This window comes from Telopea speciosissima, chromosome 7, assembly GCF_018873765.1.
Source record: "Telopea speciosissima isolate NSW1024214 ecotype Mountain lineage chromosome 7, Tspe_v1, whole genome shotgun sequence".
In the NCBI taxonomy this organism is placed as follows: domain Eukaryota; kingdom Viridiplantae; phylum Streptophyta; class Magnoliopsida; order Proteales; family Proteaceae; genus Telopea; species Telopea speciosissima.
Window position 1 is genome coordinate 67,236,009 of NC_057922.1, and position 14,396 is coordinate 67,250,404.

The following is a 14,396-nucleotide window of genomic DNA, read 5'->3' on the forward strand; positions in this document are numbered from 1 at the left end:
TCGAAACTTGACGAAACCTGGGCTCGAACCAGGTTTGGCAAAAAACTTGACAAAATCCCATCGAAATGTCATTTAATTAAATGTGTTTATATTTGTTATTTCATTTACTTAAGATGTTATTCATAAATAAGCAATACTCCCCATTTGAATCCAATAAAATAGTTAAAAAATTAAATTTCGAAAGGATAAACATCTAGGGTTTAAATGCTAGGGTGTTTCTCAAATCTAAAAAATTCCGTAAATCTTATTGTGATAGAACATCACTAAAAACCAAAAGAGTGGCAAAATAATATTTTGTTTTGGTATTTAAAAATTCTTTTCTATTCAGGGCGATTTTAAACGGTATTCACACACACCGAACAAGGTTTGACCAGAAAACTCATTCAATATAAATCAGATTTTAGTGATGTTCTATCATAATAAGATTTACGAAATTTTTTTGATTTGAGAAAAACCCTAGCATTTGAAAGTTGAAAAGCGCCCCTACGATCGAAAATTCAGTTTTTAATCTTGAATTGGGGGTTGACTTTTTATCCTTTTGGAATTTGATTTTCTAACTATTTTTATTGGATTCAAATAGATGAGTATTTGCTTAATTAAGAATAATAAATTCATTTACTTAAATGATATTTGACATAAATCAATGCCATACTTGGTTCGATATCATTTCCAAGAACAGTGTACATTAGCAAACTTGGGTCAAAACCACAAGTTCCATTTTGAGTGTTATTTTTGTGAAACTAATTCATGAATAAAGTTAAAATGTCAAAAATAGGCAGCATAGAAAAAATTAGGGCCAAAAACCACTTTCTCGGCCTCGAAACCAAGGTTTCAAGTTGACCTGGAAAAATACCAAACTAGGTCGAAACCTACCATATGTCAGTTTCGGGGCTGACCAAAACTAGCCTCAAAACCGAGATTTTGAACCTTGTGTAGTACTGTAAAAAAAAGTCAAATAGCATAAAAATATGAAATTAAATGTATCAACATAGTTGACTTCCAAGGGAAATATTTTCCATTGGAACAATTAGAGCCCAAGGGGTTTTTGATTTTCCATTGTGACTTTGACTAAAGTCAATTTTGGCACAAATTTCATTCTTTGGAGTGATTTTTTTTTTTTTCTTCCAGGAGTGGTTCTTTTGAATGGAAAGATATTCACATTTCCTTGCTAAGAATCACTTCCGCATTCTTTTTGGGGATAATTTATGATAAGTGTTATTTTATTATATCTTTTAATTAATTCTTTTAGTATAAGAATACTTGTAAGAATCAACGGAGTGCTTCCCAGAAGAACCATTCCAGAAAATCAATAAGTGACACCAAATATGACCTAAACTGCCAACAATACTTGAGAACTGAACGAAGAAAATCATACAAACTCCTGCATGATGACCAATAAGAAACCCAACTATATAGTCTCTCGCAGGTTTCAAGTATTGGGGATTCCAAAAATATCAATATTTAGGTAATGTGATGTGGTCAATAGACTTCTGATGCAGAAGCCAAGCTGTTTGGCAAGAAATAAATAAAAGGCACACACAAGAAAAGGGTTGGTTCACTTAATCAACTGGTGAACCAACCCAATAGGCCATAGGGCCAACCAACCTTGTGTTGGGCCAGCCCAATAGGGCTGGGAGTTGCTGGGTTTCCCAAACCCAGATCGTAGGGGTATCAATGTCAATTTTAATTGACAAATTTTGACTACAAGTGTTGGCTGAATCCTTAGTGGGAACCACATGACTTAGACAATGACTAGAAGAATATCAAGTGGGGTCCACATGAAGAAGCCAGCTGCAACACATTCAATTTCTATTCTTATGTAATATTTAGTTTCTATTTTCATGTCACAGCAAGTAAGTTTCTATTTCCTTTGTAACTTGAGGAGCAAGTATGACCCTTTATATATTGTAAAGGCTTTTAGGAGCCTCCCCATGATTTTATTAGTTAATTGAATACTGCTTTGAAGCAAAGAAAGATTTTCTTGTCCATGAGTGTGACATGAAGGATTGTTAGGAGCCTAGCTGTGAGAGCCGAATCCCACTATCCCCCTTCTCTTCTTATCCTATCTTCTCTCCCTGCCCTGCTCATAGTTCGAGAACTCGCTGAGATCTCGCCGAGTTTCTCGGTTTTTTTAAGACCCAAGACGAGACTAGAGGCGATTCTCAAAAGTGCAAAATCTCACCGATATCTCACCGATATATCGGATCTCGGTTCGGATCTCGGTTTCGGCCCATATTTTTACCCATCTACCACTTAAATACCCCACCTAACTCGATAGAACTCGCCATATCTCGGCAAGTTCTATCCAAAACCCCAAAATTCTCTCTTCTTCCCAAAACTGAGACTACTTTTTCCCAAAACTACTCTGTTACTTCATTTTTTGGATGGATTTCAAGCCTTGAACTGTGATTCAGCTGCACATTTGAAGATTCAACTCCACTTTTACAAGATTCATCACAAATTTGAAGGATTTTTCAAAGGTAAACTATTTTTCCCCAAATCTATTTTTTCAAAAAAAATTGTTCAATCCTTGGTAGATTCATGTCATTTTAAGATATGTTACACAACTTTGGACGATCTATCACTTGATGGAGTCCGAATTTTGTTTCTATTATTAATTTTGTTATTATATTTTCTGCAAAAAGATGATTTTTTTGAAGAAAAAAAATTGAAAAAAATAGGATGAATAGTGATTGTTTGGAAGTGATTTTCATGCATATTGGACAACTTTGGATGCTCTACAGTTTCATGCAGTCATTTTATTTTTTCACCCAATAAAAAAATTATCTAAATTTTATTTTTAATTAAGAAATAAATACTAGGGTTAGGGGATAAATAAGAGATAGCTATTCGATTGTTCTAGTAGCTTAACAATATGTTTAATAGTTACGAATACAATATTTTAAGTCTTTAATACAATACTTTAAGTCTTTAATAGTTACTAATACATGTTTTTTTTATGTAACAGTGTAAAAAGTATGACATTTCATACACAATGGGGGATATAGCATGATAACATGGAGTCCTGATGTCCGAGGATAAAAAGAAGACCAAGTGTAACTATTGTGGAAAGTTGCTATCTAGAGGAGCCACTAGGTTAAAACAACATTTAGCTGGTACAGGTAAGGACGTTGCCTCATGCAGAAATGTTCCGAGCCGAGTGAAAGTGGCTATGGCCCACCACTTGAGTGGAGGACGAGCAAAGAAAGCTGAGAGGGAAAGACAACAAACAGAGTTTGATGAGGTAGTGTTAGAGAGGCCTGGTGTAGAGATCCATGGAGGAGATGATACTGAATATAGGCCTACACCTGGTGAGTTTGAATCAGAGGCTGAGTGGAGAATTTACCAACAAACTTTGGAAGAGAATAGACAAAGTTTGCATTATGGGAATATGATAAGATATGAGTAGGCAAGAGGAGCTGGTGGATCTGGCTCAGTTGCACCAGCGCAACAAGATGAGAGGAGGAGAAGCACTGGCACAAGATAGATCCCACGGCCCCCAACCCGACCACGAGCCCATTCCCCAGATCCCATTTTTGAGCAGGATCCAAAGAACGTTATCCAAATTGTGACAGATAACGGTTATAACTTTAAAAAGGCTAGAGAGAAGTTGATGAACAAGAAGAGAAAGAGGATCCGCCTCTTTTGGACTCCATGTGCAACACATTCCATTGATTTAATGTTGAAAGACATGGAGAAGAAAACTTTGGGGGCAAGTGTGGTCAATAGGGCAAGACAAGTGACCACTTTTGTATATAACCATAGTTATGCTTTAGCCATGTTGAGGGAAAAATGCAATGGCGATTTAGTAACGCCTGGTATCACTCGATTTGCCACCAATTACATTGCATTGAAGAGCTTTCAAACGAAGGTGATAGGTCTAAGGTCTATGTTTGCAAGTGAACAGTGGTTTGGTTGGCATGGGTCTAATTCAGAAGAAGGGAGAGCAACACAACATACCATTGCAAGTGACCAATTCTGGAAGGACCTGCATAAAGTTGTTGCCATATTAGAGCCAGTGGTGGCAGTACTAAGGATGGTTAATACAGAGAAGAAGCCTACCTTGCCCCACATTTATGTTGCCCTTCAGAAGATGAAGGAAATGATCAGAGCTGCGATACACCGGAGTGCAAGGTCATATACTAACATCACTGATGCGCGGTGGGAGAAGCACGTGAGTCATCCATTGCATAAAGCTGGTGAGTTCAACACTTCAACATACTTTACACTTTATATGAGTTTTTACATTTACATATTCAAACTCAAAAGCATTAAGTCACTAACAAGTTATATTCTTGGTTTCCACTTTACCAGCATACTATCTGAATCCAAAGTATCAGTACTCGCAAAATCTTGGGCTAGACACAGAGTTGTTAGTGGCAGTTCAAAATGTTATTGAGAAGTTGGAGCCCAATGCCAAGACACAGGCTGGGTGCAATGATAATGATGAGGTGAGAGTATGGGACTGGGTACTTTGGTAGTAAGTAAAGGAATGTAATTACTAAGTAGTAAATACTAATACCTCTAACAATGTTTGAAATTTGAAATGAAAACAGATCCAAAACTTCAGAGAGGCCTCAGCAAGTTTCAGTCGAAAAACTGCAGTGGAGGGTAGACAAAAGTCAGACCTTGGTAGGTGGCATGACATTACATTTATGAATTATAATTTTATCCCTTTGGAATGTACATATTCTTAATATTCTATATTTGTAATGCAGCCGACTGGTGGGTACTTTATGGTACAAGTTCACCCAACCTGAGGAAGATAGCAGTGAGAGTACTCTCACAAACTTGTTCATCCTCCGGATGCGAGCGCAATTGGAGTACATTCTGATTGATCCACTCGAAGAGGCGGAACAGATTGGGTAGCAAACGACTGGAGCAGCTGGTGTATGTGCATTACAATATGAGACTAAGGATGAGGCACATATGTGAAGGAATGGACACCAATGATAAAGAACCCATCGAACTAACCAACATTTTCCAAGACTCTGATGATGATGAAGATCCCCTATTCCAGTGGGTGAGGGATCCTGGTACACCAGATATGGATCAACCTGGGGGTAGGCCCGACCCCACCATTGCGTTCGTAACCGGTACAGATGTTGAGGACTATATGTCGCAAGAGGGGCGTGCACATTCAGAGTCACCGACACCTTTTGAGGCTGCAATAGGAAGTGTTGTTGAATGCTGATGATGATGATGATGATGATGATGATGTGTGGTGATGGTGATGACCCTACTGGTGGTGGTGATGACCCTACTGGCGGTGGTGGCATGCGAGGTGGTGGTTATTATAATAATCGTCATGAAAGGATGCGCGAGCAATACCAACATGATGTGGGAACGCAGGCGGACCCTGTGCGTTACACAGGTGAGTCTCAATTTACGCATGCCACACAGGATCGAGACCACTAAACTATGTGTAGAGTAGGGTATTTTAGTACGTCGTCGCCTACCAACCTATGGTCCAAAGTGAAACTCATATTTGGACTTTGTTTTTGCAAAATCTGATAGTGTCATTGTGTTTAAATGGCCTAAAATAGGCTGAATACCAAGTTTCAGACCCAAACTAGGTCTAAAACCCACCGAGTTGAGGCTTCGAGTCGGAAAAAAAAAAAATGCACCAACTCGGCGAGATCTCACCGAGATCTCGACTTGACTCGGTTTTTCCAAGGACCGAGTTGGTTCCAAGATCCGAGTTCTCGAACTATGGCCCTGCTCGATATCCCTTGCTGTGTTTGTGACTGCAATGGCTGCAACTGATCACTGCTGAAGTCTAGGAGCTGATCCCCAAGCAAGCCCTTAACTGAGGTTGCTGATCATCACCAGAGAAGGATCGAACCACACTCCTTTAGATCTGTTTTCTGCCCTACTGCCTGCAGCAATCGAACCAGTTTCTCTCCAAGGTCTGAGCCTTGTTCCAGCAGAGCTTTGAGAGATTGAATCACACCAACAAGGATCCCACTCGATCCCAGTTCCAGCCCAGTCTGCTGGCTGGATTGTTCCATAGCCTTAACCTTCTAATTTCATCTCCAACTCAGATCTTCTTTACTGACCATCAGAACTGAACCAAACTTGCAGCAAAGCTTCATCCCTTCAAGGCCTACACTTGATCCTCTTTAGAGCCCAAACACAGTGCTGGTTTGCTAATTATTGTATAACCTTCTAATTTTGGGTTATCTTCATATCTCAGCCTCTAGCCATCAGAATTGGCTGAAATTTGCAGTGTAGCTTCTCTTCACCATCATCCCCACTCGACCTGAGTTTGGAGTCATTCCACATGCTAGTTTGGTTTGAATTCCTAAACTTTCTAATTCTGTCCTTTGTTGTTATTTTGATTGTGGGTTATTTGGAGCTAGATTAACCCTAATCTAGTCTTACATTAACTTCTCAATTGCTTCAGTAGACCTGGTTCATAGATTGAATTTACTTAACCTACAAGGAAGAATGCATGAATTTATACTGCTCCCAACTGGGGGGGGGGGGGGGAGAAGAAAATTTTAAGAGCATATGAGACCAATTAATGGTTCGAAAGCTATCAAGTTGCCTCCCACAACTTAGTGTTAGAACCAAGATCAATGAAACTAATACTAAACAGCCAAACCTTCATAGAACATTATTCATTAGGATGAAAGGAGCTTTGGAGTTCGGGGGTTGGGGATTCTGTCCAAACACCTCAATTTTGATTTTAAAGGCAAAACTATCATATTAGGTATGGTACTAAATGTTGGAAAACTAATTCGTTTATATAACCTTAATCACTTACTCTAATGCACGTGCAGTCCCCAGAGCAATCTTGACACGGGTGTTCCATGTTAACGGCTTGCTGAATTCATCTGAGAGGTGCAGGAAATCATGCAGTGAACCATTCCCATGAAACTCATACACTAGCAGGTGCTGCCCATGCTCAGAACAGTATCCCACTAGCTCAGTCACATTTGGGTGACATAACCGGGAGATGTTGGAAACAACTTCCATGAAATCTTCAGATGACTGGGAAGGCAGAGCAGAAGAATCTATTTTCTTTACAGCAAGAACCTATGGCATATCATCAAAATATTGGAAGTCAAGATCAAGAATCAGTAGGCATTCAAACAAGAAAATCAATGAAGAGGCCCTAATCATGGCCTACCAAATACCATATCAGAACACTGCGAGGACAAATGTATAATGGCCGGGACCATTATATATCGGGTCCCAGCAAGCAGATATACCACCCCAGGATTTGGTCAATGAAGTTATCTGAACATTCCCATATTTGTTTATATAGAAAGCACGAAAGAAGGATCCACAGAGTGTTCTGAAACACTCCATTTAATGATAATCATGGTACAAATCATTTATATGCATAGGAAATTGGGTAAAGGATTCTACACCACATCAAGAAGAAATCTATACCTTCCCATTGTCGAATAGGGCTCGATAAACACGTCCAATAGACCCCTCTCCAATAAGATTTTCCACACTAAAGCTTCCTGTAGCCATCTGCAGGTCCGCTATTGAATACATTGCAGTGCTTAAGGGAGCAGAATTAGCTTTCTTGACAACAACAGGCTTGTTTGAAAAGTCATCTTCATCAAATGATTTATGCCGATCAATGGGTGGAGGTCTAAGGTTCATCGATGCAGAAGTTTCTAACGTTTTTGTGTTAATTATGGAGGACGTCTGAATAGACTTCATTTCTGCAAAGACAGTAATAAACTAAAACGATGAACATTTTGCATTTGAATATAAATGAAAACTTCTTCAAAAAGTAAGGTACATTTCACTGGATTTGAGGGCCAGTTACCAGTACTGATAGCTTATGGGTCAGACTAGCACGTACATAAGCATACTTAAAAATTCTTAGAATCAATAACTCTCTGCATGGGCCTCCAAGAAACATTTTTTTAACTTAGAGACGGTAATGGAGATAAGTCAACTGAAGCTATGGTTTCATCAGGTTCTTCAGTGAAAATCCTGGGATCCTATTTACTAAAACAGATTCTTGAAACACAATTAGGTAGAGTTAGGCAATTAACATTTTGCTTGTCCACAGCATCCTAAACTTGAGCAACTCAACTTCCGTGATTCTTTGAAATTTTCAAAATTCCTGAGAAAACTACCAGTCTTTAGACGGACCAGCCTCCAAAATTTGATATTCTTTCTGCAGCTTCTCACCTTAATTCTTCAATCCCATTGCTGATCTTAGCAAAATCAAGCAATTGCTTGTATTCTGGACAAGAATGCTTCCAATCAATAGTTGCAAAGTCATCAGATTTTCAATTCTTAATTATCTGATGTTGTAGCAACTAGCAAGCCATGAGGCAGGAGTATTCCCATTGGTTCTCAAGTTTCAAAATTATTCTGTTTGTCCAAAGGAGGTTCAAAACACCTATAATGGGCATTGGCAGTACAGAAGGGTAAGGCAACTTTAACTGTATGGAAAAACAGCTGGAGGCATAACAGATATGATATATTGGAGGTTTAAAAAATTGGAGATCCAAGGATTTGCTCCCCCTGGCAGATGAAGCAATTGAATTCTCTCTCTCTCTCTCTCTTTGATGCAGATTTATCACCAAACTGGGCTTCTTTGCTTAGGAATAAGTCTAGGGTTGGGTTATATACATGTTAGGCTTTTGATCCCATGGGTTTTCAAATAGGCCACTTTTTTGGGCCTAAAATATGGGTAATTAGGTTGCATATGGGATTAGTTGTTTTAGTTCCATACTTAGTTTTATTTTGGTGTTTTTGTTCATAAATTGAACCGGTTCAACCAATGGTTCAATTTAAGTGATTTTAGTAGTTTTCTTTTAAATGTTTAGTGGGGCTGGATTAGGACTCTATTTTGAGTCTATTTTAGTTTCCAAGTCAGTTTAAGTTACCTAATAAGTTAAGGACTGGGTTAGGCCTTTCCTTTTTAGTGTAGGAGTCTATTTTTGAGTCTTTTATACAAGGTTGTAAGGGGGAAAGTATTAAAAACGAATTTTGAAATTAATGAAAAGCTTTTTGCTGCTCTTCTTCTCCATTGAATATTTTTGTCTTGTGTTTGATCAAGGCTAGTGGGATTGGTGTTTGATCCAATCGACACCTTGCGGTGTGAAGTCCGGGTGGTTCGTTCAAGCTCTCCTTCAAGTTCTTTGAAGATTTCCTTCAAGTTCTAGTTGAAGATTCAATTTTTATTCAAGATCTACAATCAAACAAGCTGCTGCCAAGGAAATTCTGCAACAACAGTGAGTTTGAATCATCCATCCCCTACAATTCTTCTTCTAATCCTCTCACAGCCCAAACCCTAAAATTCCCCCTTTTGTTTCCAATGTTCCCAATACCTAAATTCTGCCTAGACCAAACCAGCCAGCAAAATCCCTCCTTTTTTGGATCGAACTCTCCTCTCACCATAAAGAAAACTCGATCCAAGTTGCTCCCTCATCCGACCATTATAAACCCTAAAAATCCATTTTTTCCTCTTTTAAAAAACCCGAAATAACCTTAACCTAACTGCCGATTCTAATTAAAAGGCCTAGACTTGTTAAAACTTAATGTAACCTTCACTGATAGACTCCCCTACATGAACTTGACCTAACCCTACCACCAAACCCTAGGTCCCATTAAACCCTAACTCTAATTTCACAATTTTGACCTAACCGAACTACATGTTCAGTTCAGATCCTGGTTATTGGTCTCCTACCAATCTAGAACTACATTACTCTCTCTCTCACACACATTTAACTCCTGGTCTTTCTTCAGATGGTTGCCTCTCTAGCATTCCTACTACTGTCAGTTTATGAAGCTACATGGTATGCTTAGTGAGATGGAAGTTTGGCTAATTTCTGGTAAGCATTTGAACCATTTGATCAATCCCTCATGCTTGATCAAACTGTCGTAAAGTTCCTATCTCTAGCTTCAGTTGCAGGTGTGTGGTGAGAAGGCAAATCAAGGGGTTTGGATTAAAACTTTAACAGGGAATGGTCACAAACAACAAAAATGGTATACGAGTTCTGTGTCAAGAAAATAAAGGTGCTCAGTGATATATTCGGAAGTATGTGGGTAGTATCTCTAACTGTCAGAAAGATTTGGGTAAATTTACTCCAAAATCAGTAATTGAAGTATTGTACCTTCAAATCTTCTATGTAACTAGATTGGCATTAAAATTCAGCCAGGTGCCTTTTCAAAAAAAAATAATAATAATAAAAAATATGGTTGAGTGCTACACCCAAGGGTCATGTTACTCATTCCCATTCCAATGATGATCTAGACCTCTTCCAGAAAAACAACAGGGATCTTATTTTATGTGCATTTCAAGGCTAAAGACTGTTCTATTTATAATCCTAACTCGATTTCTAGAATAAACTGTCCCTTAAGGTTACCAAAACATCTTTAATTAGAATCTATGTCAATACATTTTTTTTGGAAGATCAAGATCTATTGCATTTTAAAATATTCTAGTCAACCATGGGCTTAACTAATTAGGTCAGTGATTAATAACATAAATACTTCTTTCAACCTGACTTAATTGCTGATCAGTAAGTCAATCGATGATTGCCAGGCATTCTACAAACCAAATTTTTTTTTTCAGAAGTAGGAAACTTTCTTAAATTTGATCCTTGATTTTTGCTTTGAAATACCGAAATCCGGTTTCTAGGTGAGGGGAAAAAAACTTTCCAATTATTCTAGATAGTATAATCAGTGCTGTGAAGGTAATGCCTAGAGAACCAGGGGGTCAAGGATGGTCTAGGCGAGATACAAATAGGCAGGCCTAGATGGCTATTAAGGCTATGCAAACTCCCATGTACTCATTTATTGTTATATATTGGTTGTGCCCATCATAAATGTGCGTAAAAATCTTTCTTTTTTTAAATTATTTCTTATAAATGAAAATGATTAATTTAAGTTAGATGCTCTTTTATTACTCCTTTTCTGCAAGAGACACACACAAGATTCATAAGTATTGAGACCATGATGCATTGTTGTGCATTACAGATAAAGCTTCAAAGATAAAGAGTAAAAATGTAAACCGAACTACCTTTAACTTCATTCGAAGCAAGAGGGCTGAAAGGCCGCTCAGTGTCAAGCTTTTCAACTTCTGATGTAGGCCTTCTGGATCTCTTTTTCATTAAGAAGAATGCTACTATTGCGCCAACGACCAAAATTGATATCACTATTCCTGCAACACCTCCACCTCCTATACCTGATTTCTTCCCACCATTATTATTATCAGAAGGGCTGTTAGTGTTATTGCTACCGCTATTTCGATTGGAATGTGCTTTTGGTGGTGGAGATGTATATGGTGGAGGCGGTGGTGCAGGCCCTGATGTCCATGAGTTACCTACAGTCCTGAAGTTAAAATCATAAAGCTCAGATCCAAACAATAACAAAAAATAGATTTCCATAAAAAGAAACTCAGCGTTTTGTGTTTCTTACTTCAAACTGTTTATGTTTTTCAACTGGTCAGGAATCCAGCCGCTAAAATGGTTGTTTTCAACATTTCTGAAAACAAAAATGAAATGAAGCATCAAATGGGTTGAAATAGAAAACTCCACTATCATAGAAAGGACAATGTATGTGCTTCTCAAAAAGATCACTCACAGATTTTCAAGGGGGAGATTTGCAAGGACATTGATGGTACCCGTAAATTGGTTGTTTTGTAAATACCTGCATAATTATAAATCAGATAACTTAGCAAGGAAAACCTGGTAAACTAAGTATTGGTATCAAATCAGATAACCTGTTGTTTTACTTACATGCTAGTCAGACTTGAAAGGGAGCTAAAACTCTCAGAAAGGTTACCTGTAAATTGATTGAAAGAGAAGTCCCTGAAGTCACAGAGGGGAGATCATCATCACATAATCATTCCGAAGGTCTGAAACCCACAGAACAGCTACAAGGATAAAGATTTTTGAAACAATTCAAAAAAAAAAAAGGTTTATATACATAGTTGCTTTGTTGTGTTATCATCACTATTTGGCTCTGATAACAACTATTTTTTTTCTAAGATAGTTCTGATATCAACTTCATTGGGGATGTGGAATGTACAAGGATTGGGGTGTAGACCTCCATTCCGAAAATTGCAAAAATGGACTACCAGGTAGACACTGCACTCGGTAGAAAGTGATTGGTATGTTTAAACTCAAAGATCACTGCTGTCTTTGGTTAAAAACTGTTGAGGTACGATGTCTTTTATTTAGCATAAGTGGGCTGATGCCGAAGGGCCGTTAAGAATTTTTTTAAGGGCTTTATGGGTATTTCGGTAAATTAACTGCATACGGTTTCACTATAAATTTGTAGCAAGGGTTCTTTCTCTATAAGCAATTTGAGAGAGGTGTGATGATGAGTGGTTGTAACCCTATTCTCCATCGATAGTGAAGCAAATCTCATCTCACCATGGACGTAGGCAATCTTGCCGAACCACTTAAATCCTTGTGTGCATTGTGTGATTGTTTGTTTGCAATTTCCATTCTTTTTTGCACCGTTTTAGGTCCTCGTTTTCTACAAAAGCAAAGTGTATAAAAAGAGGGGGAGGGGGAAGAAATTCAAAGTGAAATGAAAGAAAGCACCCCCTCCCACCACCCCCCCCCCCCCAAAAAAAAGAGAAAAGAAAAGAAAAAGAAAAACAATGATGCGTCCTATGAGTAGAACCTTTGGAGACATAGAGAATGAAGTTTGATGCAACTTCTTGCATTCGATCCAAATGCATTCGAAATTATTTGTGAAGTAAAATGCGTAAAATTTTACTTGACCTTTCTGAAAGTTTACTTATATCTAACCAAACAGCCTAAATATATGAACAAAATCACATGCCATAAAAAGGCCCCAAAGTTTGAACATTTAATAAACTTAACTAAATGATAAAGAAGATGATGCAGCAATTTCTTAATGATATTATCCAGTGTGCAGTGATAATGATTGCTTTCAGAAGTTAGAGAGATATCTCACAATATGGTGATGGCAGAAAGCTGTCCAAATATGTCACCCAGCTGGCCCTGAAGTTGATTATGACTGATGTTTCTACAGTCATCAACAATGCTATCGTTTAGTTCAGAGTCCTCTTAAGGCATTTTGCACAGGCAAATGAACTAAATGGTCACTAATCAAATGGTACTCACAGGTATTTAAGTGAAGTCATCTGAGAAACTGAATATGGGATCCCACCAGTGAAGGAATTTCCAGCGAGATTTCTGCGATTCAGATATCAGTTGTTGCTCTTTCCCTTTTTTTTTCATTGCAAGGGGGGGGGGGGGGAAGGAGCGGGGGGATCAAAAGAATGTAGAACTAGGAGAACTTACAGTTGCTGCAGATTCGGAGGTAGTTGATAGGGTATCTGGTTTCCAAGATTATTGTTACTTATATCCCTGGATGGATTTTGATATGTCAAGTAATCAATCAATCAAAGCTAATATAAAATGAGAAATAATTTAAAAAAGTCACTTACAGGTTCGTTAAAGAAGTTAGACTCGTTAGCTGGTACCCCATTGACCCAGTAAGTCCAAGACCTGATAATTTGCTGATGGGATATGGCATAGAAATATATGTATTAGGAAAAAGCAGCATGGGGGATACACAAGCATTAGAATATGAAGGGAAAATAGAAGAGAAAAGAAAATTACATTTCTGTAACTGCAGAGCCAGAGCAGGATACACCTCTCCAGGACTGCCCACATGGATCACCACTGCTTGAACTCCAACCTGTTAGCTGAGATGGAGAATTTAAGCTGCTGTACATGACCCTAAGGGCAGAAGCTGTGCATTGAAGAAGCCAACAGATGTAGTCAATAAGGAGTCATTCATGAGATTTGAAAACACATTTCCATCAGACACTAAACTGTCTTTCTTCTTACTACTCATGTTGGTTATGGAGCATTGAATAGGATAATTAAGCTCCTAAAATATTAAGGAAGAATATATGACAGTATTCAATAATTTGCGAAAGTTCACCTCACCATCCTGTGCCAGCTAATCCAGCTTAATGGTTACATAAGGGGAACCGATATTATTATGCAGCAAAACACCATTTCCAAGCCGCTGGAGAGGATATTACTAAATTATACCAGAATGAAACAAAGGAAAAGTGAACTCCATTGGTAACTAACATGAAGAAACCCAAAATCCAAACAAAGCCAATTCAAAATATCCATAAAAAATTTAGAGAAAGAGAGGAGGAAAAGATGTGGTTAGAGAAATAATGTTTGAACATGAGATTATAGCAAGAAAAAAATTGAAGTGAAAAAGGGGGGGTGGGGGAGGAGAGGGGAGTTGACATGACAGAGGAGAGAGATCATTATTTCCTAGGAGTGCTATTCTGGTGAGACCCATTTATCTATATTCCAAAAAAAAAATCTCATCTTCATACACCTAAACCTGCTCATCAGAGACAGATAAAACAGGTTTGCAATATGATGTCCACAACTACAGAAGAT

The 14,396-nt window shown here is 38.2% G+C and overlaps 1 protein-coding gene across 1 annotated transcript in view; it reads right to left on the reverse strand.

Moving 5' to 3' along the window:
- LOC122667740 (protein STRUBBELIG-RECEPTOR FAMILY 6) overlaps window positions 1-14,396 on the reverse strand; it is a 36,276-nt gene that overhangs the window by 20,544 nt on the left and 1,336 nt on the right. Inside the window, exons 2-12 of the mRNA XM_043864141.1 lie at window positions 13,587-13,719; window positions 13,412-13,483; window positions 13,266-13,331; window positions 13,086-13,157; window positions 12,916-12,987; window positions 11,724-11,795; window positions 11,569-11,634; window positions 11,404-11,469; window positions 11,006-11,316; window positions 7,402-7,685; window positions 6,770-7,041 (exon numbers count right to left, since the gene is read on the reverse strand). Of these exons, the coding sequence (XP_043720076.1) occupies window positions 6,770-7,041; window positions 7,402-7,685; window positions 11,006-11,316; window positions 11,404-11,469; window positions 11,569-11,634; window positions 11,724-11,795; window positions 12,916-12,987; window positions 13,086-13,157; window positions 13,266-13,331; window positions 13,412-13,483; window positions 13,587-13,719 (1,486 nt within the window). The remainder of the gene's footprint in view (window positions 1-6,769; window positions 7,042-7,401; window positions 7,686-11,005; window positions 11,317-11,403; window positions 11,470-11,568; window positions 11,635-11,723; window positions 11,796-12,915; window positions 12,988-13,085; window positions 13,158-13,265; window positions 13,332-13,411; window positions 13,484-13,586; window positions 13,720-14,396) is intronic.